Source organism: Podarcis erhardii (genome assembly GCF_964252035.2).
Source record: "Podarcis erhardii genome assembly, chromosome: 11".
Lineage (NCBI taxonomy): Eukaryota > Metazoa > Chordata > Lepidosauria > Squamata > Lacertidae > Podarcis > Podarcis erhardii.
This window is the reverse complement of record NC_138501.1, coordinates 43,374,216-43,402,043: the sequence shown is the minus strand read 5'-3', so window position 1 is coordinate 43,402,043 and position 27,828 is coordinate 43,374,216. Positions and strand designations below refer to the sequence as shown.

Sequence of the window (27,828 nt, the reverse complement as noted above, 5' to 3'; positions counted from 1 at the left end):
TCAGTGGGTAGGATAAGCAAGAAACCGAGAAGGATCAAAGGACCTTCTCAAAACTTCAGTTCCTGGGGTTCTTGGAATGCAAGCTGTATCAGACCATCTTTCTGAACTACGTAACACAAGGCATGTTGAAAAGCAACTTAACCGAGCGTGAAACACAGGAGGCTTCTGCCAAGAGAACATTTGCTGAAAACGTTTTGATGGAACTGGGAGTCTGGACAGCAGCCATCCTTACTTGGGCAAGTGAAGTCATCAATTAGTGCCATGTTCAAAATGCAGATATAATGAAAATACAGTGGCAGGAAGGGATCCTTATGGGTACAATTGCTTAGGGTTGATTTTTCAATGTTGTCCGAAGCAGGGAATATCCTACCACACAAGAGGTACACAGGATTTTCACATGAAAGGCTAAAAGAAAAAAGACCATCATATTCTCCACCCTAATGTCACCCATTAGGGAATAGTAGGTTACTACGGCTTAGAGCTGTAGTAACTTTAGGGCAGCATTTTGTTAATGAAGAAATTTTTCATGGCAGAGTTAAAGGGCCCGACCTCTGCCCAGCCACCACTTTTAAGAATTCAGGCTGAAAATTTTTAAGGAAGGAGGTAAAAGGTGTCTAGAGTTTAATTCTCCTCTCAGTTGGGTGGTTCTTTACACTGTAATGCTTTTATCATTCTAGTCACTCTGCCAAGCTGAGTGTTTTGTTGGGGAGAACAGTATCATCTCTACATTTCAGCTGTTTACCTGAAGAATGGAGATGGCATGATTTTCTTACGAACTCTGATGTTGGATTGGGAAAACGTTTAAACTGGATGCCACTGACCACGGCCAAAATAGCTGGGGGGGCTAAATGTAGTTTGTCCCTCAGGGTAGCAGTACGCTATCCCAGATTATTGTATTAGATATATTATATTATGTTACATTGTGCACTTACTAATGAATTTTGTTTTGGGGAGAAAACTCAAATATTCCCTTTTCAAAAGCCCTGCTTCTGGCTCCTTTTTACCAAACAACCCGATTATTTTATGGGCTCTGTGCTGCTACAGAAGTGCATTTCTTAAGTACTGCACACTGCTCGTTTATCCTAGCAATCAGTAAGTTAAAATGCATCAATAGGACTGATGAGGGGAGAAAATCTGGGAAAGGAGGAGAAAGAAGGGTTTTCTGAAATCAGTGGACTGCAATTCAAATTTCCAGATTCTCATTTGGAAAAGGTTGGGAGGTAGAAAAAGGAAAAGAAGTTGATCTCTTGGATTTCCTGTCAGGATGGCTTCATAAGGATGATGAGATGTGCTCTGTGGAGGGAGGAGGGTTTTGCTTAAAGACTGCTGGACTTTTGCCACAAGAGCAACATTGGTTAAGGTTTGCAGCGCTGGACAAAGCGTGGGTACAGACACACATCCCGGATATGGTGTCTGTTCAGGATCCAGGTGAGGAATCTTTCCAAGCCCAGGCCATAGCCACCGTGAGGGCACGTGCCGTATTTACGCTGCAAAGCCAAACAAGAAAGAAACAAGTCACTCGATGGGCGGACAGGTGGAAAGAACACCCACAAACACGCCTGTCTCCAGCCATCTCACAGCCTGATCCCAAGAGCAGTGCCCTGGTGCCGGCATTACTGTATTTTTTGCTCCGTAAGACACACATTTTTCCTCCTAAAAAGTAAGGGGAAATGTCTGTGCGTCTTACGGAGCGAATGCGTGGTCCCTGGAGCCGAATTGCCCAGGGGCAAAAAAACAGACCGTGCTTTTTTTTTTTAAGAAAGAGGGAAGGGGGTGTTGAAACAAAGCCGGCAAGCGATCGGAGGGAGATAAGGGACTCTGGCGATAAAGGAGGCTGCCGGGGGGGGGGAGCACATGGATCCTCAGGATTTTTGCATTGGGTCACCCCAAATTCACCATCAGATCACATAGCATGTCCATGGCTACAGCCTGCACACCAAAAAAAAAAAAAAAAAAATCAAGCACCCACTGTTTCGTGGGGCCGCAATGGCGCAAAAACGTGGTTACAAAGCACGGATCCACATGGATTCTCAGGATTTTTGCACTGGGCTACCCCAAACTCACCATCAAATCACATATCATGTCTGTGGCCACAAAAATCATACGCCCACTGTTTCGTTCAGAATATTTTTTTGTTTTCCTCCTCTAAAAACTAGGTGCGTCTTATGGTCGGGTATTTGCATTTATATCCCCCGTCCATCCTCAGAAGTGGTGCGGCAGCACCAAAGCAAGCAGTTAGGAGGGTACCAGCACCTCAAGCTTTTGCCTAGCGCTGGCAATCGCAAACAAAATCCGGCCCCTGCACTCCACCTAAGACCCCTCTGTCAGCCCTGACGTGCTGCCGCCTTGGGTCACCGGCTGGGGTTAAGATCAGCCCGATTGGCCCACGCTCCCTAGACACACGGCGTTTTCGAAACCAGCGTCAGTTCAGCAAATTATGAAACAAACAGGTTAAGGAAAGACAACACCTCCCCAAGGTTTTGAACGCTACAGTTGAGGCCACCACAGCAGAACTCCGTGTCAGGCATGGCAATGGGAAATTGCACGAATCGGAACGAATTGCTCCTTCGGCGAGTGGGGTGGGGGAGTAGGGGAGCCACCCCCCTGCCACAGAAACCAGCCATCTGCAACGTACAATGTGTCAAGCATGAACATTTGGGTCACCCAGCAGCTGGAGAAAAAGGAGGCAGCCCCTAAGCGAGAGTGTTTCAAATTCCTCCTGCCAGATGAGCCCTCCAAGTTGCAATTCAGAAGAAGCAGAAGAAGCAGAAGTAGCCGTTCGCAAGAGGGGGCAGCAGCTGCCAGGAGGGAGGAGCAGTAGTTCCCCTCTCGGTCCTCCATCCTCCTTACCCAGCATGCTATGGGTTTGTGAATGCGTTGACATGGTTTCGAATGAAGAGGCATGGCCGTATGTGGGGTCCAAAATAGGCAATACACCCTTTCCAGGGAAAACTCCCAGCGCAAAAGATCAGGGGATAGATTTATCCTCATCAAATTTGCTCCAACATCCTACACTCATCACTGCCTCTGGCTTGGTTGTACACAGAAAACATAAAGCCAGGTGGGAAATGTGAAAAAACAACAACTTTTAAGCCCTTTAAAGACTAACTGGCCTGCCAAACGTTTGTTGTTGCCTTGGTCTATGACTCTACGTGTTGCGTTTGAGCATGGTGGCTGTGCTGCAACAGTTGGCCAAAGGAACAGGACCATCAACACGCACCTGGTCGGTGTACCAATAATAAGGCGTGGGGTCAATCCCTTCTCTCTTGTAGCCTTCCAGCAGCTCATCGCTGTCCCAAATACGCATTGAGCCTCCAACGATCTCGCCGACGTTAGGCATCAACACATCAACCTAAAAAGAGGCAGGACAAAGCATGTTGAACAGTTTAAGCAAGAGCCAGATAATTAATAATAATAATAAATTCTATTTACACCCCGCCCTCCCCAGCCAAGACCAGGCTCAGGAAGGCTAACACCAGGTATAACACAATTGATTAAAATACAACATTAAAATGCAGCCTCATTTCAGCAGAAACTCAAATTAACAACTTTTTGGGGATGAAAACATCAAATCTTCACCAAGGCCAACTATCCAGACTGGTCCTATGTGGGTCAGAAAAAAGCTGGGGAAATCCCCAAATAGGAGTTCCATCACAGAAGGAGAAAGGAAAAAGGAAAAAGGGGGAGGGGATCAAGTTAATTAGCTGCTGGAGCATTTGTGGCCCACCAGGCGTTTCCTCAAACCCAGTTTCTGTGGCTCCCAGGTGGGTTGGAGACTTCCTACAACTGGACTGAAAGTACAGCTCCTCTCCCTGCCAAGCAAAAACATTCCTCTTCTTGTGTTGCCCCACCCCCCACCCACCCAGACTTCTCATGGAGGAGGCACATGAAGAAGAGCCTTAGATGATGATCTCAGGGTCCAGGTCAGTTCATATGGGGAGAGGCGGTCCTTGAGGTATTGCGGTCCTGAGCCATTGATGGCTTTATAGGTCAAAACCAGCACTTTGAATTTGGGCCTAGAAACTAATTGGCAGCCAGCGCAGTCAGACCAGGATTTGTGTTAAATGCTCAAACCATCTTGCCACAGTGAGCGACCTGACCATGGAATTGTGCACCAGCTGAAGTTTCTGAAGTCTTCAGGGGCAGCCCCACATATAATGTGATGCAGTTATCTATCTTAGAGGTTACCAGAGCATAACTGATAGGCTATCCCAGTCCAGATAGGAACACAGCTGGGCCATCATCTAAAGCTTATGGAAGGCACTCAGCACCACGAGGCCCAGCAGAGATTATCACAGGATTATATACAGGAGCCAGCACAGATTAGAGCCTATGTGTCGCTAGAAACATACAATGTTTTTTTTCTATGGAGTAAGAGCTACTCTACATAAGAACTGAGTGGCAGAATTCTAAGCTCTTATCACTTCAAGACTTCAGGTGGAATTGGTGCTAAAGGCTGGACCATAGTTCAAAAGAGATTCCCTGCATGTAGAAAACGAGCCCATCAGAAAGAAATTTAACATAGCTCTCTCCGATGTGCTAAATTACTACATGCAGGGAACACTCAAAACACATAGTGAGTCTCCTACCTGCAATTTGACGTGACGCAGTCTTACTACTTCTATTCTGCAGACTGTTCTGACCAGACCTCATTCAGCAAGTGCCAGAAATCAATGGATGCTCATGCATGTGTGATGTAACCCTTAAAAAGCAGAGTTCCCCACACCTGGGTCCACAGTTGCTGTGGGACTACAATTCCCATCATCCCTGAGCACTGGGTCCTGCTAGCTAGGGATGACAGGAGTTGTAGTCCAAAACCAGCTAGAGACCCAAGTTTGGAAAACCCTTCCTTAAAGTATAGATCAGTGACATTGTACACCAGCCTCTTAATGTAGTTAAAACAACTGGAAAACAAGGCTTGCTTCAAGAGGAGTGTTCTTCTCTAATGATTACACTGGTTGTGAGAAACCTCTAACCCTTATGTTCACGCCTCTCTTAAAATATATCTACGCAGCCTTTTAACAGAGGGCAAAAACACCCATTAAGAAGATGTCTTAACAGCTCCGTCCCTCCCCAGGCTTAGCCCCTGCATGGGATATGTGCGGGGAATGCAAACTGACAGATTCAGTAAGGCGGGGATCCTCAGGGCAGCGCTGCATGTAGAAAGACTTTATCTCAGCAGGAAATCGACACAGCAAGATTGGCTCATTAATGGCGTCCGTCATCTGTCTCTCGGGGGCCTCTGGAATATCCTACGGACAGGGAACAGGACTTATTATTAGCTCATCTACTGCCTAAGAACACCTCTTGCCATGCTTCCGCTCATTAAGCCACTTCCCTGCTCAAGGGAACTGTTTCTCGAGCCACCCTGGCATTTCACGTTACTTGCCGCTACTTATTTATATAGAGATTGCAAACTCAGCTTGCGATTTGGAACCCCCGTTGTTTTGAATAGGCAACCAATAAATCAGGTGTGTGGGGAACCTTTGGCCATCCAGGTGTTGCAGAACTACAACTCCCATCACCCACAGCAAAGCATGGCTTGGGATGATGGGAATTGTAGTTGGGGGTTCCTCTACCTGCAATATGTGCTTAGATACGGACTCCCTCTTCAAACCACTTATCACCTGGCAGCCGAGAAGCAAATTGGGGCTGGGGCTGATGCGAGTTCGAATCCAAAGTATCTGCATGGCACCAGGTTGTGCAAGGCTGCTATAGGCTAATAGCAAACTCATTCTCCAAATATGCCTCATAGAGCTAAAACAGCTACAAGAGAGAGGCATCAGCAGGTTTGGGGGGGGGCAGGGGAACCTACATAGTTTACAGAAATACAATACAATATTTGAGGGGGAATCCCTTAAAAAGAGGCGGAAGACTTGAAGTGGAAACACAGAACTGTATTTGCTATCTACTCCATCTGGAAACGGACTGGAAGCCAGTGTAGCTGTTGTTAACTTTGGAGTCACGTATTCCATTCAACTGGCCTTCCTGGTCAACTGCTTGGATGCAGAAATCTGCCCATGTCTGCGAACAACCTTCTTCTGCATGGTAGCCCCACACAGAACACTTAGCAAGCAATGCAATAGATTTTGAAGGAACACAAGTGGACAAAAGCAGGCTGAACAGGAAACCAAGAGGCTCACCTCTCCAAATTCGTAGTATGTGCCGTCTTCCTTCTTCACGTTATTTTCCTTCAGCCATACAAGGGCATCTGTGTAGTTCATCCGCTTGAAGGGGCGCTTCGGGGGCTCAAAGTTCTGCAAACACAGAGGAAGGAAAAGGCCTGAGGAAGACCACAGTATCCCAAAAGCAACAATTTGCAAAGGCAAATTATGGTAGCTTGTGGACCAAAGTATAAAGGTAAAGGGACCCCTGACCGTTAGGTCCAGTCGTGGCAGACTCTGGGGTTGCGGCGCTCATCTCGTTTATTGGCTGAGGGAGCCAGTGTACAGCTTCCGGGTCATGTGGCCAGCATGACTAAGCCGCTTCTGGTGAACCAGAGCAGCACACGGAAACGCCGTTTACCTTCCCGCCAGAGGGGTACCTATTTATCTACTTGCACTTTGACGTGCTTTCAAACTGCCAGGTTGGCAGGAGCAGGGACCGAGCAATGCGAGCTCACCCCATCGCGGGGATTCGAACCGCCGACCTTCTGATCGGCAAGTCCTAGGCTCTGTGGTTTAACCCACAGCGCCACCCGCGTCCCAGACCAAAGTATACTAGGAACTTAATAATAATAATAATTAAAACAATACACATTTATTTCATCATCTTTGTACCCCAACCATCCTCACAAGAGCTCTGATCAGCTTACAGTATAAAGTAGGTCTCTTTGGGTTGTAAGCAGTGCTTTTTTTCTGGGGGGTACACAGGGGTACGCATACCCCTAAACATTTTGTGAATCTAATGGGAGAAGAAACTAAAAAAAAAAAGGGGGGGTTTCTTCTCTAGCACGGTGAATTGTCAGTTCTGTTGCTACTCCCGATGGCAGCCTCATTTCCTTTTCTGGTGTCTCCAGAGCTTCAGATGGAAGTGAGCGTTTAATGTGTGAAGCAGTGTGGAATGTGGATGTGTGGCGTTTCACTGATTAAAGTTTGGCCTCATTGAGGGGCAGTGTTTCAATATGAGATGTCAGTGAAAACAACCTCATGCCAATGTGGAAGCTACTGTGAGCTGTCAACTACGTAATATGAGGTAATGCATGTTCTTTGTACTTTTGTCCATTTACATTTCCCACCCCAATTTGATGGTGCTTTTCTCAAGTAAAAATGAGTACCACCCCTAAACATTTTTTTTTTTTAGGAAAAAAGCTCTGATTGTAAGTCACTTTGGGTTGCCTTGGGCCCCTGAAGATTTAGAAGCAAAGACGCTTTAGTAAAAAGAGGAGAACTTTTGTTTTTCACGCTGCCACTTACTGGGTTGAGGGCATAAAGCATGTCAGCCGCTGGGGATTTCAGGACTCTGTCCACTACATCACAGACAAGGTCCTCGAGACGGTTCAGAAGGTCTTCAAAGGTCATGAAAGGGCATTCTGCTTCAATGTGTGTGTATCTGCAGGAGAACATTGATGCCTTCAATATAAAACACGTTGGGAACTCGCAGTCTTATTGCCTGCAAACTGCTTCCCCTCAACTTGCCAACAAAGGTCCGTATAGTTAAAGCTATGGTTTTCCAAGTAGTGATGTATGGAAGTGAGAGCTGGACCATAAAGAAGGCTGATCGCCAAAGAATTGATGCTTTTGAATTATGGTGCTGGAGGAGACTCTTGAGAGTCCCATGGACTGCAAGAAGATCAAACCTCTCCATTCTTAAGGAAATCAGCCCTGAGTGCTCACTGGAAGGACAGATCGTGAAGCTGAGGCTCCAATACTTTGGCCACCTCATGAGAAGAGAAGACTCCCTGGAAAAGACCCTGATGTTGGGAAAGATGGAGGGCACGAGGAGAAGGGGACAGCAGAGGATGAGATGGTTGGACAGTGTTCTCGAAGCTACCAGCAGGAGTTTGACCAAACTTCGGGAGGCAGTGGAAGACAGGAGTGCCTGGCGTGCTCTGGTCCATGGAGTCACAAAGAGTCGGACACGACTAAATGACAACAAAAGCACCAGCTGAGCACCTTTTCTGTAAACACAGCCTTGCAAACGGTGGCTTATTAGACTGAGATCACAACATGGGAACTGCGCTAAACAGGACTCAGTGTGGCTCACAATTCTAAAAGATAGGCAGGTACCTGTCTCTTTGTGGCGCTGCTGCAGAGGTGGGAAGAGCCACCTGAACTGAACTTCTCCCTTCTAGCTATGAAAAGCCGACAAGGCTAGGCCCAAAAGCCTCTGCAACTCAGCCTCATGACCTGTCGGTCAAATCCTTTTTTTTTTTTTAAAGTCGACACACACAAAGTGCTCAACAGTCAGTTGTTACTAACAACTTGCAGGCCACTTCCTAAGCGGCCTAGGACCCACATACCTACGGGACCACCTCTCCTGGTATGCCCCACGGAGGACCTTAAGGTCCACAAATGACAACACCTTGGAGGTCCCAAGTTGCAAGGTGGTTAGACTGGTCTCAACTAGGGCCTGAGCCAGGGCCTTTTCAGTACTGGCCCTGACTTGGTGGAACGCTCTGTCACAAGAGACTAGGGCCCTGCGAGACTTGACATCTTTCCGCAGGGCCTGCAAGACAGAGCTGTTCCGCCTGGCCTTTGGTTTGGACTCAGTCTGACCCTTATGTTTCCCTCCCCTTATCTATGGGCTACTATTAAAATGAAGCTACATTTTAAATTATATTTTAACCTGTATTTTAAATTGGGGTTTTTTTTAATTGTAATTTTACTGGTGTTAGCTGCTGGGTATAAATAAAAATGCATTCTTATTATTCTTATTATTCCTATCGTTAAAAGAAAAAAGAAGAAAGCAGCAATAATAATAAATGGCATGCCCTCCCCCTCACACAGAAAATCTCCCAGTGTTCGTGTGGGTGGACTGAGGAGCAGATTTGGGAGATGTCCGGTTCCTAGGACACCCTCTGCATGAGCTTTAGAAAGATAACCACTCGCGACCAAGCCCGTCCCACTTTGGTAGGTTGCCGAATGATTGCCCCTTTGTTCTAGCCTTATCAGTTGGCGGTGCTGACCTTGCCCTGGGCACTGGCAACTCACGCTACAGCACTGCTCTGCCCCATACATCAGGTGTGAGGAATCTTTGGCCCTCCTGACACTGCTGAACTACAGCAAGCCCGCAACAGACATGGGGGTTAAGTTTCGGATTATCATGCCTAAAACCAAAATTGTACATAGTCAATGGGAGGTGGCAAAGTCTTTTTTCCTGAACGCTCAACCCCTTTTTAATTTTCTTTCTTGTTTTGTTTTGCCAAATCTGAAAGCGCACAAGTTAAATGTGTGTGTGTGCAAGTTGCAGGCTTTCTGTTCAATTCCCACCATCCCTGGCCATTCACTGGGCTGAGGATTATGGGGTTTGTAATTCAGGAATATTTGAAGGGCTATAAAAGGTTCCCCAGCTCTGCCACAAAAAGGGTCTCTTACTCAGCCAGATGCCTGCGGGTCCGAGACTGCTCAGCTCGGTACGACTGGGCAATGCAGAAAGTGTCTCCCAGAGCAGGGATGCAAGTTTCCAGATACAGCTGGGAGGACTGTGTCAAAAAGGCTTCTTCGCCAAAATAGTCCATCTTGAACAGAGTGGAGCCTCCTTCAACCTGAGTTTGGACCAGCGTTGGAGGGGTGACCTAGAAGGGAAGCAGAAATGAGATTATGCATGTACAGAGTAACACCATTTCCTGCCCCCTTACGAAGAACTAACTTAAGCCCGAGAGCTAAATGTTGGATTCTTTGTGTACAGTTCAGAAAGAACAGGACAGAAGTAGTCTGTGGTATCAAAAGCAAGAGAAAAATCTAATAAAGAAGAACTTTTTTTAAAAAAGTTTTATTATAACTTTTTATATCACAATTAAAAAGCAAACTACAGTCGTACCTTGAAAGTTGAACGAATCCGTTCTGGAAGTCCGTTCAACTTTCAAAACATTTGAAAACCAAATCGTGTGTTCTGATTGGCCGCAGGAAGCTCCTGCAGCCAATCAAAAGCCGTGGAAGCCCTGTCAGATGTTCGGGTTCCAAAAGGATGTTCGCAAACTGGAACAATCACTTCCGGGTTTGCGGTGTTTGGGAACCAAAACGTCCGAGAACCAAGGCGTTCGGGATCCAAGGCACGACTGTAAATCTAAACAGAAAATAGTAAGAAAAGAGAAGAGAAAAAAGAGCTAATAATAACTTTATAAAAGGCTGCAGATGTACTTCTTGGAGTGGGAAGGGGGATCCCAGAGACTGGAGACCCTTCCTTTAAGATCAGCGAAGCAGCGGATCTACTTACTTCGTAATACCCTCGGTCGAAGAAGTGATCCCTGAAGCACTGCACAACCACGGAGCGCACTTTGAAGATCCTGCTCATGTTCTCTCCTCGAATCATCATGTGCCGGTTGTTCAGCTGCACATCCACATCTGACTCTTCATTGACAAGGTTATCAGCCCCACCAGCAGGAGCCAGGCCAATGAGCTCCCAGTAGTCGCAACACAGCTCATGGCCTCCTGGAGCCTATGGTTGGGTGTGCGCATAGGGAGAGAGAGATGGGAGCACAAATAATTATGCTCTGTTAAAATTACCTGCAACTCACTACCAACAAGGCTCACTGTACCAGCAAACAGCAGCACATCAGGTGGTCCAAAATCCACATGCAGAGATTAAAATGGGACAGGGACACCTGCAAGCCCTTCCAAGGTCCACACAAGCCCTTTCTCTTCTCCTGAACTTCACGCAAAAGACCACAAAGGAGGATTTCTAACCGTGTTAAGCTGAAACCTTCCTGCAATCAGGTTTCCCAATCAGTTGAACACAGTTATAAGAATCTTCCTGCAGGTCTTTAAGTTAAACGTGCAAAGATCAGGAGAGGGTGGGGGTCGTCCCCCTACTCCCTTTACAGAGCTACAGTTTCCAGCGTGGTTTATCCATCAGTCCCTCTTCCCAAAGAAATCTGGGAATTGTAGCTCTGGGAGGGGAACAGGGGGAATACCAAGCACTCTTAACAAAAACTAAAGCTCCCAGGATTCTTTCCTTTGTGGGGAGAGACACAACTGTTAAAGTGGTATGGTACTACATTAAATCAATAGTGCAGATGGAGCCGGAGATTCAGAAAACAAAAACTTGGGTTTTATTCTTTATATCTGAGCTAATAATACAACATGGCTGGTACTAAAAATATCCCAAAGGCCAAGGCGTTATTTCTCAGGCAAATTAAATTCTTTCTCTAGATAACTCCACGAGCTCCCCCTGTTGGTTAATATTACAGATTTCATTTCCTGTGAATTTATAAGGAGCGTCTCCACCTGCATCATTCAGCCTGGACACTGAGGTCCGGCTCCAAGGGCCTTCTGGTGGTTCCCTCACTGAGAGGTTACAGGGAACCAGGCAGAGGGCCTTCTCAGCAGTGGGGCCCACCCTGTGGAATGCCCTCCCATCAGATGTCAAGGAAATAAACAACTATCTGACTTTTAGAAGACATCTGAAGGAAGCCCTGTTTAGGGAAGTTTTTAATGTTTGATGTTTTATTGTGTTTTAAATATTCTGTTGGAAGCCGCCCAGAGTGGCTGGGGAGGCCTGGCCAGATGGGCGGGGTATAATAAATTATATTATTATTATTACTGAAATCTATGTATCACAATGAAAAAACCAGACTTGGGGGATAACGCCATCAAAATTCTTTCCTTCACTGATAATATCCCATTTAACCAGCCTGGCAGTCCTTTATTCTTGAGATGGCGGGGTGTTGTGGGGGCGGGGAGAAACTTTCAAGGAATATATTTAGCAGGTGAATAACACGTGTGATGTTGACACATGGCTGCAGCAGCACTTAACCGCCATACATGCTGTATTTCTGGCTTTGAAACCAAGATAACCCATTTATTTGCATTCCCATCCCCACATCAGAACTATATAGTCAACAGAATTATGCAGTCCGTGGTCTACGGGACTAAATGACTTCCAGCTGCTAGCGGCAGAAACTGCAAGTCTTGAGCACTCTTCTCGCTCTCAAAACATTGAACAGAGCCTCAAAATCGAACGTGGCTTTACAGAGACTTTGAGACCTTATCCAGAAATGCTCCAGCTGTGAGACAACAGTGGCAGTTGCCAATCACCATGTTTCTCACAAGAAAAAAACACCAACAGCAAATCAGTTCACACAATCAACTTCTGAAACTTAACCAAGGCCAGCCATGTCATCTGCAAATCTCTATTGGTTTCCAAAGCCTGTCCGATCATCTCCTGGAGCAATACCATGTTTGGAAGAGGATGAGTATTATAACAACAACAACAACAACAACTTATTTATACCCCGCCCATCTGGCTGGGTTTCCCCAGCCACTCTGGGCGGCTTCCAACAAAATACAGTGGTGCCCCGCAAGACGAACGCCTCGCAAGACGGAAAACCCGCTAGACGAAAGGGTTTTCCGTTTTGGAGGTGCTTTGCAAAAAGAATTTCCCTATGGGCTTGCTTCGTAAGACGAAATGTCTTGCGAGTTCCTGCGGGGTTTTTCCCCCTTTCCCCCCCTTTTCCTAAGCCGCTAAGCCGCTGATAAGCCGCTAAACCGCTAACAGGCTAAGCTGTCAATGGGCTTGCTTCGCAAGACGAAAAAACCGCTATACGAAGAGCCTCACGGAACGGATTCTTTTCGTCTTGCGAGGCACCACTGTATTAAAATACAATCGTCTATTAAACATTAAAAGCTTCCCTAAACTAAAACAAAAAACAAACATTCCCTACTACCTGCAGAACAGGGAGGCCATTTTGAGTGGCAGTGGCTCTCCAGGGGTTCAGATAAGGGGCTCCCCCAGCTCCACCAGGTAATGCCAAACGGAAGACCTTTGGAATGCAAAGCAAATTCTATACCTTCCAGCTAGAGCCCTTCCCTTGGCAGGAGCAAGAAGAGAGCAAGCAGACTCCCTTACTCACCTGTTTGCCTTCTGGAAGAAGGTTGAGAGTTCCATAGATAGCAATAGTGCTCTCGGTTGAGAGGACAACTCCATTGTAACACTGGCACTAGAAGGGAGAGAAACAGAGGAGGAAATTCAGGCTGTCTGGGCCAGGCTTTTACCTGTTTTTGTTTTTATAAAGAGCAGATGGGAGCACACCACTCCCAAGGAAACACTTAGAATGCTTCATCACGAGAGCCAAGAGTTGTCTCTCGCTTAGGGATGGAGGAGGAATCCATAGGTTGTGAATTCCAAAGACGACTCGTCTGATTTGATCGGGGCAGATTCATGACGCAGATCAGATCCCGAGTCCAGGCAGGTTGCAGTCGGCAGGTTTCAGCGCTGCCTCTCTGCCCTCCCCCCTTTTAATTGTTCTGCAAAACCCCAGGTATCATAGAGGAGCTAGAACACTGAGATTCCTACTGCCATTTTCACTTTGGAAAGAGAAAGTTCCTCCAGGGAGAAAGAGAACTTGACAATGTTCCATTGCTCTCAGAAGGAACTGTATAGGAAAAAAATACATGGCCGCACCCATGTAAGAACTTGGGGCGGCCATGTTTGAGCCATAGAATTCCGTTTGTCGTCAGGTCCCATCGCTCCCTTTTGTTCTCTCTTAGTGGTTCCCAAACTTTCTTCTCACCAGACCGCTTGAAGATTTCTGAGGGTCTTAAGAGATCTTGATGGACCACTTAATTATTATTTTTTCTGCCTGTTTTAGCGATTGTAATCCAATGTGTTGGATGATCGCTGCAGTCTTGTCCCACTCAACTTCCGGTGGGCCGCCAGATTCTGAGGACAGAGCACTCCAGAACTGGGACGGACTGGATCGTAATGGGTCCTCTTCTAAACTTTCCACACCTGAACATTATTTAATTTCCTCTCCAAAATGTGTGTTGGCTGCACCGCATTGCTGGACCACAACTCCCATCATCCTTGACCTATCAAAAGGACTCAAAGATGCTGCACACCCAGACCTTCTCCTCAGCCTCGCTTTTTCTGTATTTTCTCTTTGTTAACTTGTGACCCTGGGGGTTTGGGAGTGGAAGAAGAGTAAAAGCAAGGGGTGTTTTGTGTGTGTGTGTGTGTGTGTGTGTGTGTGTGTTGGAGAAAGAAGGGTGAGGAGAGTGTGTGTAGCAGCTTACCAGTTCGTCTGATAAGACGCATTGAAGGAATCCTGTGCCGTCTCTTAATACAATAAACATCAAGTTCTTCCCTAGCAAAAAAGAAGCGTTAGGTGTTAGAATTTAAATTTCCTTTCGTTGAAAAGCATCCTTCATCCCCTTCCATCCCAAACCATCAAAACTATTTTACTATTAAAAAACAAAACAGGGAAGATAAATATTTCAAGAGGGGGTGGGGAAGAGAGAAGTCCCACGACACTTTAAATACATATATGATTTTATTTTGTGGAGAAGAGCTTGGAACTGCATGTGAAAGAAGCATGGAGAGAAAGAGGGAACAGGCTTGTTCACATCCTGAACACATATTATCCTGAACACAGGTACAAGTGCTTGTGTGGAAAAGGGTTTATACTTGTTAATTTGTGCAGCTCGCCTACTGTGTACACAGCTTGTACACTCGTCAAATGTAGTGTGTGAAGATCGAAAGCAAGAGAGAAACTAAGGATGAATCTACACACAGGGAAAACCCCACTCTAAATAAGTCAGAAATTAAATTGTTATAACAAAAGAAAAAAGGTTACGAAAAATTGCAAAGAATTATTTTTTTGCTCTCCAGCTCCATCTGCTGTTGCATGTTTAAAATGCATTCAAAAACTGTTTTTTGTTTTTTGAACTAATGTAGCCAAGTCCTAACAAGCCAAGCCTTCCAGGGTGTTCTAAGAAACAAGTGAAGTCAAGGAGCCTGCTATTATCACTATGTTATCACCAGAATGTGGCAGCTAGACTGGTAACTGGGAGTGGCTGCCGGGACCATATAACACCGGTCCTGAAAGACCTACACTGGCACCCAGGACGTTTCCGAGCACAATTCAAAGTGTTGGTGCTGACCTTTAAAGCCCTAAACAGCCTCGGCCCAGTATACCTGAAGGAGCGTCTCCACCCTCATCATTCTGTCCAGACACTGAGGTCCAGCGCTAAGGGCCTTCTGGCGGTTCCCTCACTGCGAGAAGTGAGGTTTACAGGGAACCAGGCAGAGGGCCTACTTGGTAGTGGCACCCACCCTGTGGAACACCCTCCCATCTGATATCAAGGAAATAAACAACTATTTGACTTTTAGAAGACATCTGAAGGCAGCCCTGTTTAGGGAAGTTTTTAATGTTTGATGTTTTATTGTGTTTTAAATATTCTGTTGAAAGCAGCCCAGAGTGGCTTTTTTCTTTTTTTCCTTTCTCCTCCTGTGACAAGGCTGCATTTTATTGTTTCAATGTTGTATTTTAATCTTGTTTTTAAGTTGTATTCGTTATTATTATTGGTTGTTAGCCGCCCTGAGCCCAGCCTTGGCTGGGAAGGGCAGGGTATACATAAAATTTATTATTATTATTATTATTATTATTATTATTATTATTATTATTAATCGCTTAATGCCAAAATAGGCTTCTAAGCAGTTTGCATAGTACAAAAACACAAAAATATAAACTTCTATAATTCAAGATGCAATACAGCAACCCCATTAAAGTATTACTGTACTTAAAATATGCACGATAAAAATAAGCCCACATGCACAGATGCAAAGGACTACAGAGCTCACCAGGGATTTTACACCCTCACAAGGAAGTTAAACTAACTGAGGTGCAAAGCTGCAGCTCTGAACTATTGGTTTCAGTTTGCAAACAGCGGAGCTGAAAGGCCCATGAGATAAAAAAGGAGCATCGCATTCTGTGCAGAGACCAAATGCATGCAAAGTAAGAACTAAGTCATTTTCTGAGGGGAAAGTGCTCTGAAACAGCAGCCCAAGTCTTAACAAAAGATAGGATACATACCCCGAACTACGTCAGTCTACTAAATTAAACTGGCTTTCCCTAAGGAAGCTTCAACTTGAAGTTTTGCAACGATGCTGGTTCTCTCACAAATTTTCTAGGCTTCAATCCTTTTGAGGGGCAGTTTGTTGTTCCCCCTTTACAGAACTGGTTCCTTTTAACACAGCACTCACCTTGTCTACGCAGCCTGTGGACCCAGCCAAAGACCTTGACTCTCTCTCCTCTGTGGGCCTCTAAGTGACGAATTTTCACCTGTTAGAAAGCAGCCGAGTAAGTTGTTTTTCTTTGAAAATATTATCAAGATATACACACAGATTGCTTGCCTAACACCGAGTCAAGAATACGAAAGAAACTCTCCTTGAGTGTTGTTGCTTTTTTCCTCAGATACCGTTTACATGAAAAGCAAAGCAAGACACATTAGAAAAACTCCAAGTTTCGCCAGCTGTATCAGGACCAACCAATCTATGTCACAAGACAAGGAGCAAATACTGTATTTTTCGCTCCATAAGACGCACCTAACCATAAGACATACCTAGTTTTTACAAGAGGAAAACAAGAAAACAAATATTCTGAACGAAACAGTGGATGTATGATTTTTGTGGTTCATGCTGTGGCCGCAGACATGTGATTTGATGGTTAGTTTGGGGTAGCCCAATGCAAAAATCCTGAGAATCCACGTGGATCTGTGCTTTGTAACCATGTTTTTGCGCCATTGCAGCCCCAGGCAACAGCGGGTGCATGATTTTTTTGGTGCAGGCTGTAGCCATGGTCATGCTATGTGATCTGATGGTGAACTTGGGGTGACCCAATGCAAAAATCCTGAGGATCCATGTGCTTTAAAGCAGCCAACCGGACAGGAGCAGCTTACAGGCGTGTAAGCAGCTCCTTTCCTCTCCCGCTTTGCTGCTTTTCAGCGACCTAAGCGGGGGAGGAGGGAGGAAGAGCACGCTCGCTTTAAAGCAGCCAACCGGACAGGAGCCACTTACAGCCGTGTAAGCAGCTCCTCTCCCGCTTTGCTGCTTCAAAGTGAGCCACGGAGGAGGGAAGGAAGGGGAACCATGGATCCTCTGCTCGCGACTGCAGCAGATCCCCCCCCCCCCGCCACCCATAGGCATTCACTCCATAAGACGCACAGACATTTCCCCTTACCTTTTAGGAGGAAAAAAGTGTGTCTTATGGAGTGAAAAATACGGTAGTTTGAGTCTAACCTCAAATGTGTCAAAATCTAGATGGATTTCCTGGTCTGCTCTTTTTGGTGGAAGGAAAAATATTCTTTCCAATCCAATTCTCCTGCCAGAGGAGGTGGAACGATTCAGTGAGCTGGGAAGCCAATTCCATGCATTTCTGCAAGCTAAATTTGGCAGCCTGCCTGGACACAAGCACTCAAGGTCACTTTCCACAGCTAACACATGGCGGCTGCAACCCCACGCATGCTTATTGGACAGAAAAGCCCTAAAGCACCATCATCAAATTTCTTAAACCCTGAATCACCAGCAGGTTCCAGGGTGGGGTTACAACAATTTGAAATTTGGTATCAACAACAGTTAAAACAGATTACAGAAGCATGTTTCAGGTGCTGAAGAGTTCCATTTTTAGCATTCACCGAAAGCTGTATAACACCTCTGTGGGGAGGAAATTCTACAACTCAGGGGTTGCCACAGAGAATGCCACCCCCCCCAACTTGATAGCAGCAGAACGACAATGAGGGCCCCTTCTGCTGACTTTAACAACAAAGAAGGGAAGGAGGCAGTCTCTCACATAGTTCCGGCCTAAGTTGGAGCATGCTGATAAAATTTTAACACATCACTTGGGAAGACAGGTGAACTAATGCCAGCGTACTGGAAGAAGCAGAGATCGCCAGTGTCAAAGCAATGATTCTTCAACATCAACTTCGTTGGACTAGTCATGTCGTGCAGATGCCTGATTTATCGTCCACCAAAGCAGCTACTCTATTCCGAACTTAAAAATGGAAAGTGTAATGCTAGTGGTCAACAAAAGAGGTTTAAAGACTCTCTCAAGGCAAATCTTAAAAAATGTAGTATAAGCACTGACAGCTGGGAAACACTGGCCTGCGAGCACTCCAGTTGGAGAACAGCCATTACCAAAGGTGGCAGGGGCTTTGAAGACGCTCGAACTCAGGAAGAAAAGAGAGAAACACGCTAAGAGGAAGGCACGCTTGGCAAACCCTCACCGTGATCAACTCCCGCCCGGAAACCTATGTCCCCACTGTGGAAGGACGTGTGGGTCCAGAACTGGTCTCCACAGTCACTTACGGACTCGTTAAAGCCATGTTCATGGAAGACAATCTTACTCGGGTACGAATGATCACCAAAGAAGATAGTTGCCCTTTAAGCATCCAGTCATACGATCAGGGAAGGGTCCCCCCCCCCACCATTTCAGGGCATGATTGGGACGAAGCAGAGATTTTAATCTGCGTTAAGGCATGGATCCAGAGGCTTACATAATTTGACATCTGCAGGGTTTGTAAGACAGAGTTGTTCCGCCTGGCCTTTGGCTTGGAATCAACTTGATCCCCTTCCCCTCTTTCCTTTTTCCTTTCTCCTTCTGTAATGGAACTCCTATTTGGGGACTTCCCTGGCTTTTTTCTGGCCCACGTAGGACCAGTCTGGATAGTTGGCCTTGGTGAAGATTTGACGTTTTCATCCCCCAAAAGTTTTTGATTTGAGTTTCTACTGAAATGAGGCTGCAGTTTAATGTTGTATTCTATTTTTTTTTTTTAATAAAATTTTTTATTGGGTTTTCAGCTTTTTCAGACAAACACACACATATAAAACAAACACAAAACAAAACATCTGTAATTTCATAGTCTTACATTCATTACCTTCTTTCAGTGACTTCCCCACACCCCCCTACCCACCTTCCAATTTCATTAAGTATCTCAGCAAGTTATTTGTTCATTTCTCTTAAATATTGTTCATATCTTTCTTAAAATTTATCATTTTTCCATTTTTACTTATCATATCCCATTATATACATTGAATCCTTTCTCTAAGGTCGTAATGTTGTATTCTAATCTTGTTTTTAAGTTGTATTTTAATCAATTCTTTACATAGCTGGTGTTAGCCACCCTGAGCCCGTCTTGGCTGGGGAGGGCGGGGTATAAATAAAATTTATTATTATGGACCCAAGTGCAACAGTCCTCTTCCCAAATGTGATTCCTGCATTGCAGGGGGTTCAACTAGATGATCCCTAGGGGTCCCTTCCAATTCTATGATTCTCAGCATCTGGTATTCAAAGGCACACTGAGAGCGGAGGTGGAATATAGCCACTGTGGCTAGCAGCCATTGTTATATGCGCTTATCTGCCATGCATTTGTCTAATGATCCAGATGTTTAGAAATACTTGGGTTTCTAACACCGAAAAAAGAGAGCTAAGTTTATTTTGAATGTGCTAGACTATAAACATGCACAATACAGATTCCCATTCAACGTTTGGAACCTCCTGCTATCGCTTTAAATCAGGGGTGTGGAACCTGGGCTACATTGCTGGGCAAGGGACGTGGATGGCGCTGTGGTCTAAACCACTGAGCCTCTTGGGCATGCTGATCAGACGGTCGGCGGTTCAAATCCCCACAATGGAGTGAGCTCCCGTTGCTCTGTCCCTGCTCCTGCTAACCTAGCAGTTCGATAGCACACCAGTGCAAGTAGATAAATAGATACTGCTGAGGCAGGAAGGTAAACGGCATTTCCGTGCGCTCTTTGTTTCTGTCACGGTGTTCCGTTGCACCAGAAGCGGTTTTGTGATGCTGGCCACATGATCCAGAAAGCTGTCCATGGACAAACACCGGCTCCCTCAGCGTCAAAGCGAGATGAGTGCCGCAACCCCACAGTCGCCTTTGACTAGACTTAAGCCCTGTTTAGGGAAGCTTTTAATGTTTGATGCGTTGTTGTTGTTAGTCATTTAGTCGTGTCTAACTCTTTGTGACCCCATGGACCAGAGCACGCCAGGCACTCCTGTCTTCCACTGCCTCCCGCAGTTTGGTCAAACTCATGCTGGTAGCTTTGAGAACACTGTCCAACCATCTCGTCCTCTGTCGTCCCCTTCTCCTTCTGCCCTCCATCTTTCCTAGCACCAGGGTCTTTTCCAGGGAGTTTGATGCATTACTGCATTTTAATATTTTTTTGGAAGCCGCCCAGAGTGGCTGGGGAGGCCCAGCCAGATGGGCGGGGTATAAATAATAAATTATTATTATTATTATTTAACTGTCCAAGTGTCTTTTACCTTTTTCTTTTTTATATACTGTTGGACTCCCAATCCCATGGGCCAGGGATGAAGGGATGAGTTGGGAGACCAATATAAGGGAGCAACCACATTGCCTACACCCCCTAGCGTATGTCATTTACAAGCGCTCTCCCCTCACAGCCTAAAAAGAGCTGGTTAAGGTTGTCTGCAAAAGCACTCAAGCCTTACTCACACATTTGGGCTCTGGGAGACTGGGGTCATTCTTAATGATTATCTTCTTTGCTTCCTCCAAGTTCTTTTCACGGCGCAGGAGATCTTCTTCCTGCGGGTTGTTTTAAAGAGTGGTTTAGTCGAGACTCTACTCTTAACGCAAGCATGTGGGGAGTGATCTGGGAACACTAGAACCAATGGGAACGTTAGCATTAGAAGAGTGACTAGTGGGGTGCCACAGGGTTCTGTCTTGGGCCCGGTCTTATTCAACATCTTTATCAACGACTTGGATGATGGACTCAAGGGCATCCTGATCAAATTTGCAGATGACACCAAACTGGGAGGGGTGGCTAACACCCCAGAGGACAGGATCACACTTCAAAACGACCTTGACAGATTAGAGAACTGGGCCAAAACAAACAAGATGAATTTTAACAGGGAGAAATGTAAAGTATTGCACTTGGGCAAAAAAAATGAGAGGCACAAATACAAGATGGGTGACACCTGGCTTGAGAGCAGTACATGTGAAAAGGATCTAGGAGTCTTGTTGACCACAAACTTGACATGAGCCAACAGTGTGACGCGGCAGCTAAAAAAGCCAATGCAATTCTGGGCTGCATCAATAGGAGTATAGCATCTAGATCAAGGGAAGTAATAGTGCCACTGTATTCTGCTCTGGTCAGACCTCACCTGGAGTACTGTGTCCAGTTCTGGGCACCACAGTTCAAGAAGGACACTGACAAACTGGAACGTGTCCAGAGGAGGGCAACCAAAATGGTCAAAGGCCTGGAAACGATGCCTTATGAGGAAGGGCTAAGGGAGCTGGGCATGTTTAGCCTGGAGAAGAGGAGGTTAAGGGGTGATATGATAGCCATGTTCAAATATATAAAAGGATGTCACATAGAGGAGGGAGAAAGGTTGTTTTCTGCTGCTCCAGGGAAGCGGACACGGAGCAATGGTTCCAAACTACAAGAAAGAAGATTCCACCTAAACATTAGGAAGAACTTCCTGACAGTAAGAGCTGTTCGACAGTGGAATTTGCTGCCAAGGAGTGTGGTGGAGTCTCCTTCTTTGGAGGTCTTTAAGCAGAGGCTTGACAACCATATGTCAGGAGTGCTCTGATGGCGTTTCCTGCTTGGCAGGGGGTTGGACTCGATGGCCCTTGTGGTCTCTTCCAACTCTATGATTCTATTCTATGATTAAGGCCCCATTTGAGCCACAGTTCCCAGAATTCCCTGGGGGGATTGTTAAACCTCCACTGGGAGTCTTGAAGATGCCACAAGAAAAAGGAGCAACGTTTGCAAACCTTACCTCTTTCTTTTCTCTCGCTTCAGCTTTTTGTTGTTCCCTGTGCCACAGCTTTTTGACATTCTTCAACTGGGTCTTGGAAATGGTATCCCATCTCTAGGGCAGATGAAAAGAAGAGAAAGCGAAAGCATAAATAAGAGAGTTATGCTTTCGCTTTCCGGTGAAAACATAAGACGAAGAAGAGGAGGAGGAGGAGGAGGAGTTTGGATCCGATATCCCGCCTTATCACTACCTGAAGGAGTCTCAAAGCGGCTAACAATCTCCTTTCCCTTCCTCCCCCACAACAAACACCCTGTGAGGTGAGTGGGGCTGAGAGACTTCAGAGAAGTGTGACTAGCCCAAGGTCACCCAGCAGCTGCATGTGGAGGAGCGGAGACACGAACCCGGTTCCCCAGATTACGAATATACCGCTCTTAACCACTACACCACACTGGCTCTCCCCCAGGGTCCGTCTAGTGGCCAGCCAGATGACTCAAAGGTTCCTTAGAGCTATCATCCCCTTTCCCCAATGTTCAGAAAATAAGTGCTATTATTTACACTGTCAAAACTGCACCATCCAGGGGCAAGAGGAGTTATCCAGCAAGATTGAGAGAACCCCAAAGTTTTGCAGAAACACAATATATTAGCAAAAGCAGGAGGAGGAGGAAAATAACATAATGGAGTCTCAGGGAAAGGGTGTGGCTGGCTGACTGGTATAGTGAACAGAGTACTCCACACTGCAACATTTTGTCGGAGGTACCTTTTTGTCACCGTTGTTTAATCCTCCATCAATTTGTTTAATCCCCCTTTAAAGCTAACTAAGCGAGTGCCATCACTACATATTGCAAATTCTTATGTGTTGTTGTGCAAACTCTATATTTTGTCTGTCCTGAATCTACTGCCAATAGAAACCAAATCCTTTCACCGTGGAAACGGCAGAAAAACACCCATTAATACTCAACCTCGTCTTTTTTTTGCGAGTCCACGTAGATCGTAGGAAACGGCTCCTTTCCGGCAGACAGCAAAGCCTTTAAAAAGAGAAAAGGATGGAATAAGTTTTGTTTTATTTTTTAAGACAGCCAGTTCTAAAAGCAGGGGCAGCCAGCGCACTGTCAGACTACAACTCCCAAAATGCACCTGGCAAGCTGCCCTGAATGCTCTTTGGAACCCCATTGTGCAGACAAATGCTAAGGATGCACAAAGCAGGCAATCACAGACATTGTGCAAACTGCTGCAAGCACCGTTGCACCAAGCACTTTGCAGCTGCCGTAACCTCAGGAACCACCACAGAATAAGCCCACTGGCTGGCCTTGGATGTGAACTCCTGGGGGGAAATGGGAGAACCTAAACTGGGCTTGTCAGGTACCTTCAGAGCTGTTTTGTAAGGCTTCTCCTGTGACCCGTCTCCAGTAACGTCACTTCCCTCTCGATCAGAGACATAGACCTCTCCTGTAAAAGCAGGCATGGAAATTAGGAGTCTTGCACATAGCACACATTCATTCACACAGAAATCCATTTACACAAAACGGTTCCTTTGCACTCAATAATGTTTAATAGTCTATTGTATTTTAATATTCTGTTTGAAGCCGCCCAGAGTGGCTGGGGAAACCCAGCCAGATGGGCGGAGTATAATAAATAAATTATTATTATTATTATTATTATTATTATTATTATTATTATTATCTCTAAAAACTGGTGGGGAACCTCTGTTGCTGCTCTGGAGGCGCTAAGACTCTCAGCTCCCTTCACAGCCGACCACCGGCCAGGCTGGATGGGGCTCAAGGGAGCTGGCAGTCCAACATTTAAAGATGGAGACTGTCGATGGATCAGACTCGGCTAGGAGAGCATGCAGAGAAGAAGGTACTAATCTCCTCTCTGGAATGGCTACCAATGAACTCATTCTCTGAGCAACAACTCTTAAGTAGCCCAAACAGCTCCACCCATACACAACAGAATGGCGTTAGTAGGTGTGGAGGAAGCATATAATAAGGCAGGGGTAGGTAACCTAGGGACGCGGGTGGCACTGTGGGTTAAACCACATAGCCTAGGGCTTGCAAATCAAAAGGTTGGCGGTTTGAATCCCAGCGACGGGGTGAGCTCCCGTTGTTCAGTCCCAGCTCCTGCCAAGCTAGCAATTCAAAATCACATCAAAGTGCAAGTAGATAAGTAGGTACCGCTCTGGCGTTTCTGAGCGCTGCTCGCCAGAAGCAGTTTAGTCATGCTGGCCACATGACCCGGGAGCTGTATGCCGGCTCCCTCGGCCAGTAAAGCGAGATGAGCGCCACAACCCCAGAGTCGGTCACGACTGGCCCTAATGGTCAGGGGTTCCTTTACCTTTAGGTAACCTAAGGCCTGTGGGCCGGATGCGGCCCAATTGCCTTCTCACTCCGGCCCATGGATGGTCCAGGAATCAGCATGTTTTTACAGGAGTAGAATGTGTCCTTTCATTTAAAATGCATCTCTGGGTTATTTGTGGGGAATAGGAATTCGTTCATTTTCTCCCCCTTCAAAATACAGTCCGGCCCACCACATGGTCTGAGGGACGGTGGACCAGCCCATGGTTGAAAAAGGTTGCTGACACCTGTAATAAGGCATCCAAGACCCTTCTTCAAGGACCCTCACCAAGTGTGGCAGACCAGGCCGCTGTGGCCAAAATCAAGCTTTTCTATTGCAGCACCATCCTTCCCAAAGAAGCCCAGTATTAAAGACTTCAATGTCCTTTTGGCTCTAAAAAGAAGACTCTGTACAGTTTCGGTTTTATTATCTATAATGATTTGCTTGTTTTCCCCTCCACCTCTGTCTTTAGGTAAAGGTAAAGAGACCCCTGATCGTTAGGTCCAGTTGTGGCCGACTCTGGGGTTGCGGCGCTCATCTCGCTTTATTGGCCAAGGGAGCCGGCGTACAGCTTCCAGGTCATGTGGCCTGCATGACTAAGCCGCTTCTGGCGAACCAGAGCAGCGTACGGAAACGCTGTTTACCTTGACCGCCGGAGCGGTACCTATTTATCCACTTGCACTTTGACGTGCTTTCGAACTGCTAGGTTGGCAGGAGCAGGGACCGAGCAACGGGAGCTCACCCCGTCATGGGGATTCAAACCCCAAACTTCTGATCGGCAAGTCCTAGGCTCTGTGGTTTGACCCACAGCGCCACCCGCGTCCCTACCTCTGTCTTTAGCTGTTTCTATTTTATCTTCTAGATTCAGGTAGGTAGCCCTGTTGGTCTGATGCAGTCGAAATAAATAAATAAATTGTCCAGTAGCACCTTAGAGACCAACTAAGTATGTTCTGGGTATAAGTGTTCGTATGCATACATTTATCTTTAGAAGTGTGCATGCACACAAGTTTATACCCAGAACAAACTTCGTTGGTCTCTAAGGTGCTACTGGACAATTTTTTTTATTTTTTTCCAATTATTCCTATTTTATCTATAAGCCACCTTGAGTCCCTGTTAGGGGGGGATGTGGGATAGAAATAAAGTAATATTAATGTTATCTGCTTTAAACTAAAAGCCATGTTCTACTGATATGGAGAATGCCCAGGACATGCTAACAAAAAAGGCATCTATACCACTTTGTTTCATTTTTCTTTAAAAAATAGAGAGAGAGTGAGCAGAGGATATCAATATGGTGTCCTCCAGATTTGCTGGACTTTCATCAATCAGAGATGATAGGAGTTGGAATTCAACAACATCAACTGCTGCTGCTTTAGGGTTTCAACAAGAGCACAGTGCAGGTTTGGGGTGCAGCTACCGCCCCCTAAACCTTCCTTTAGCACTGCCAATTGAGGGGAGAGTTAATTCCCCCCCCCCAAGTGCACTGCCAGCCTCAAACCTACAGAGCAGGAAAGGCAAGTTGATTCCATAACATTTCTTCTCATTACCTAAGGCCGGGCTTCCAATTCTGTGTCCCACAAGCTTCCTTCAGGTGGTCTGTGGATTTGTAGTTGAAAAGGGAGTCAGCCACCCCAAAGCGGCTAAAAGGCCAGTCACTTCGCTGCGAAAATGACAAGCGAGGGCCTACCACAAAGTGTGGCAGCGCAAAGCTCTGCCTTACACAATTTCAGGGTGGATAAAAATCAATGATTTTTAAAATTATATTTAAATTGGATTGTTATTATTTAAATCAGATTTTTAAAACAAAATGCTTTTGGAGGAAAAATCTTTCTAAAGATAGTTTTCTGTTTAAGTTACATTATAGTCCAAAAGCTATTCATCAGGAAATAAGGATTTGTTTTAAGTTTTTCATGTGTGCTAAAACTCAGTCTAAGTTTTTGTTTTGTTTTTTAAAAAAAGTTTAACCACATCAGTTAACCAACATGGATACATATGCTATAATGTTATTACTTTAGTTAAATAAAATTGTTTAAATTGTTATTAAGCAAATTATTATTTTTCTCCTTCCAACAAAGTACGGCAGAAGTTGCCCGAATATAAGTTAACTTATTAAACCTCACAAGAATTTCATAATTATCTGTCTGTGTATTTCTAACAGTACTGTATAAGAAAATCTGTAATTTTTAATATAACTGTAAAAACTACTCTGAACATTTATTATTCCAAAAATGAAACCTTCCTCTGGTTGTAAATATTAAGATTATACCAGCAAGAATGAGTCTTTCTGTAAAAATAAAAATAAAAAATGATTTAAATCAAGTCTTACTGACTAGTGATTTAAATCGATTTGAATTAAATTAAATCCATTCAGCACAATTGTCCTCCTTCCTAGTTGTCCACCCTTCACCCCAGTAACAATCCATTTGCACACCGAGTAGTCCTTATTAGGCTCTTTTTTGGGATGGTGAGGGTCCTTCCTCTTAAATATCTGATATTTAATACCTTCCCACCCCCCAAGCCTGCTAATACAGCTTCTCCTTGTGCCTGGACGTCGCTTGGCACACCCCACCCAACATGAGTAATAAAAAAGGAAGGAGGAGACCCGTTTCCAAGCGCCAGAACATGTCTGGCAAGTTGAACCCCGTCTTTCCAACCCCCCGGGATGACTCTGGTAAGCTGCATTTCTTTAACTCATTGCTACAAGCCGCTTTTCCCGACAAGAGGCTGGCTGGAAGGAGACAGAAGAATCCCATCCTCCCTTGCACCGATTGCCTGCGTTGCAAGGGGTAGAAGTGGACGTGGCTATAGCGCAGGCAGGGGAAATGGGTGACTACCAGAAAAGGTCCCCTGCCCCGAGGCACCAGCAAACCTATACAATCGCGTGCAGCGCCTCTTCCCAAGGAAAGCAGGGGAAGAAGGGCGGGTCTATAAGTAGCCATTTAAATCCTTTAAGACCAGCCGCTAGCTGGTCTTTTTTTAAACAGCTGCTGATGGGGAAGGAAAGGTCTAGGGCGCACGGAGCGCGCAGCCAAAAGCCTCGGGGCCTTGAAATCTGGTTCCGACGCGGGGAGATGGCGGGCCCCTCATTCATCCGAGGCCAGGGCTGCAGTTGCTACAATGGCAAAAGGAGGAGGAGGAGGACGCGCTTCTTTTATTCCTGGGCCCTTTTTGCAGCTGCGCCATCTCACCCAACGTGCATTATTTCTATTATTATTATTATTGCTTATGATCGAGACAGGATCTCCGCCTGCCCTTGCCAGATCCCAGGGCCTTTTTTTTCTGAAGGCTTCCCTGCCGGGCTCTCTTTGCCAAAAACACACACACACACCCACACACACCCCACAAACTCACCCAGGGCCAGCGCGCCCGTCTGCTTGAGGATCTCCAGAGACATCGCTGCTCCTGCGTAAAGCGCCGCGCGCCCCTCGAACCAGACAGGTGGCGGCCGCCTCTTTCCCTTTCCTTTTCAAGAAGGGGATTGCGCTTCCCGGCAGGGAGATTGCATCAGGCCTGCCCGCCCACAAGCCCGCCCTTGCCGCAAAGCGAGGCCGGCTGCCGCAGCAGTCGCTGCTGCTCCGCTTTGCGCTCCGCCCCGGCGCCGCCACCCATTGCGCGCCGCTTGCGCCTGGTTGGAGAGGGCCGGCGGCGTCAGGAGCGGGATGCGGGGACTTATTTTATCATTAGTATTATTATTATTTTCCATTACCGCTTTATAATTTCAAGGGGGTGGGGGGGAGATTCGAAACGGTTTGCGTCAGTTAAATCTGGAGTAAAACGTAGCTGGAGAAAGTCAAAGTATCTGTTCAAATGTAATGAACAGGAAGCTA

At 46.0% G+C, this 27,828-nt stretch overlaps 1 protein-coding gene across 1 annotated transcript; it reads right to left on the bottom strand.

Moving 5' to 3' along the window:
- Positions 1-282: 282 nt before the first annotated feature.
- NARS1 (asparaginyl-tRNA synthetase 1) lies at positions 283-27,546 on the bottom strand. Its single transcript, XM_081881517.1, has 15 exons — positions 27,353-27,546; positions 23,037-23,119; positions 22,633-22,698; positions 21,695-21,787; positions 20,406-20,495; positions 16,144-16,222; positions 14,175-14,245; positions 13,013-13,099; positions 10,378-10,599; positions 9,537-9,736; positions 7,416-7,551; positions 6,144-6,257; positions 5,121-5,252; positions 3,221-3,352; positions 283-1,487 (listed from the first exon to the last, which is right to left on the bottom strand). The coding sequence occupies exons 1-15, from the start codon at positions 27,393-27,395 to the stop codon at positions 1,356-1,358; spliced, it is 1,680 nt and encodes a 559-aa protein (XP_081737643.1). The 5' UTR covers positions 27,396-27,546; the 3' UTR covers positions 283-1,355.
- Positions 27,547-27,828: the final 282 nt, after the last annotated feature.

Bases quoted from the DNA above. Each gene is read 5' to 3' on its own strand.
- NARS1 (XM_081881517.1), bottom strand. From the start codon at position 27,395: ATGTCTCTGGAGATCCTCAAGCAGACGGGCGCGCTGGCCCTGG. The intron at 21,788-22,632 runs GTTGAGTATTAA...CATCTGCCCTAG, and splicing joins ACTCGCAAAAAAAAGACGAG to AGATGGGATACCATTTCCAA. The intron at 7,552-9,536 runs GTAAGAGACCCT...GTTCTCCTGCAG, and splicing joins ACCCGCAGGCATCTGGCTGA to ATACACACACATTGAAGCAG.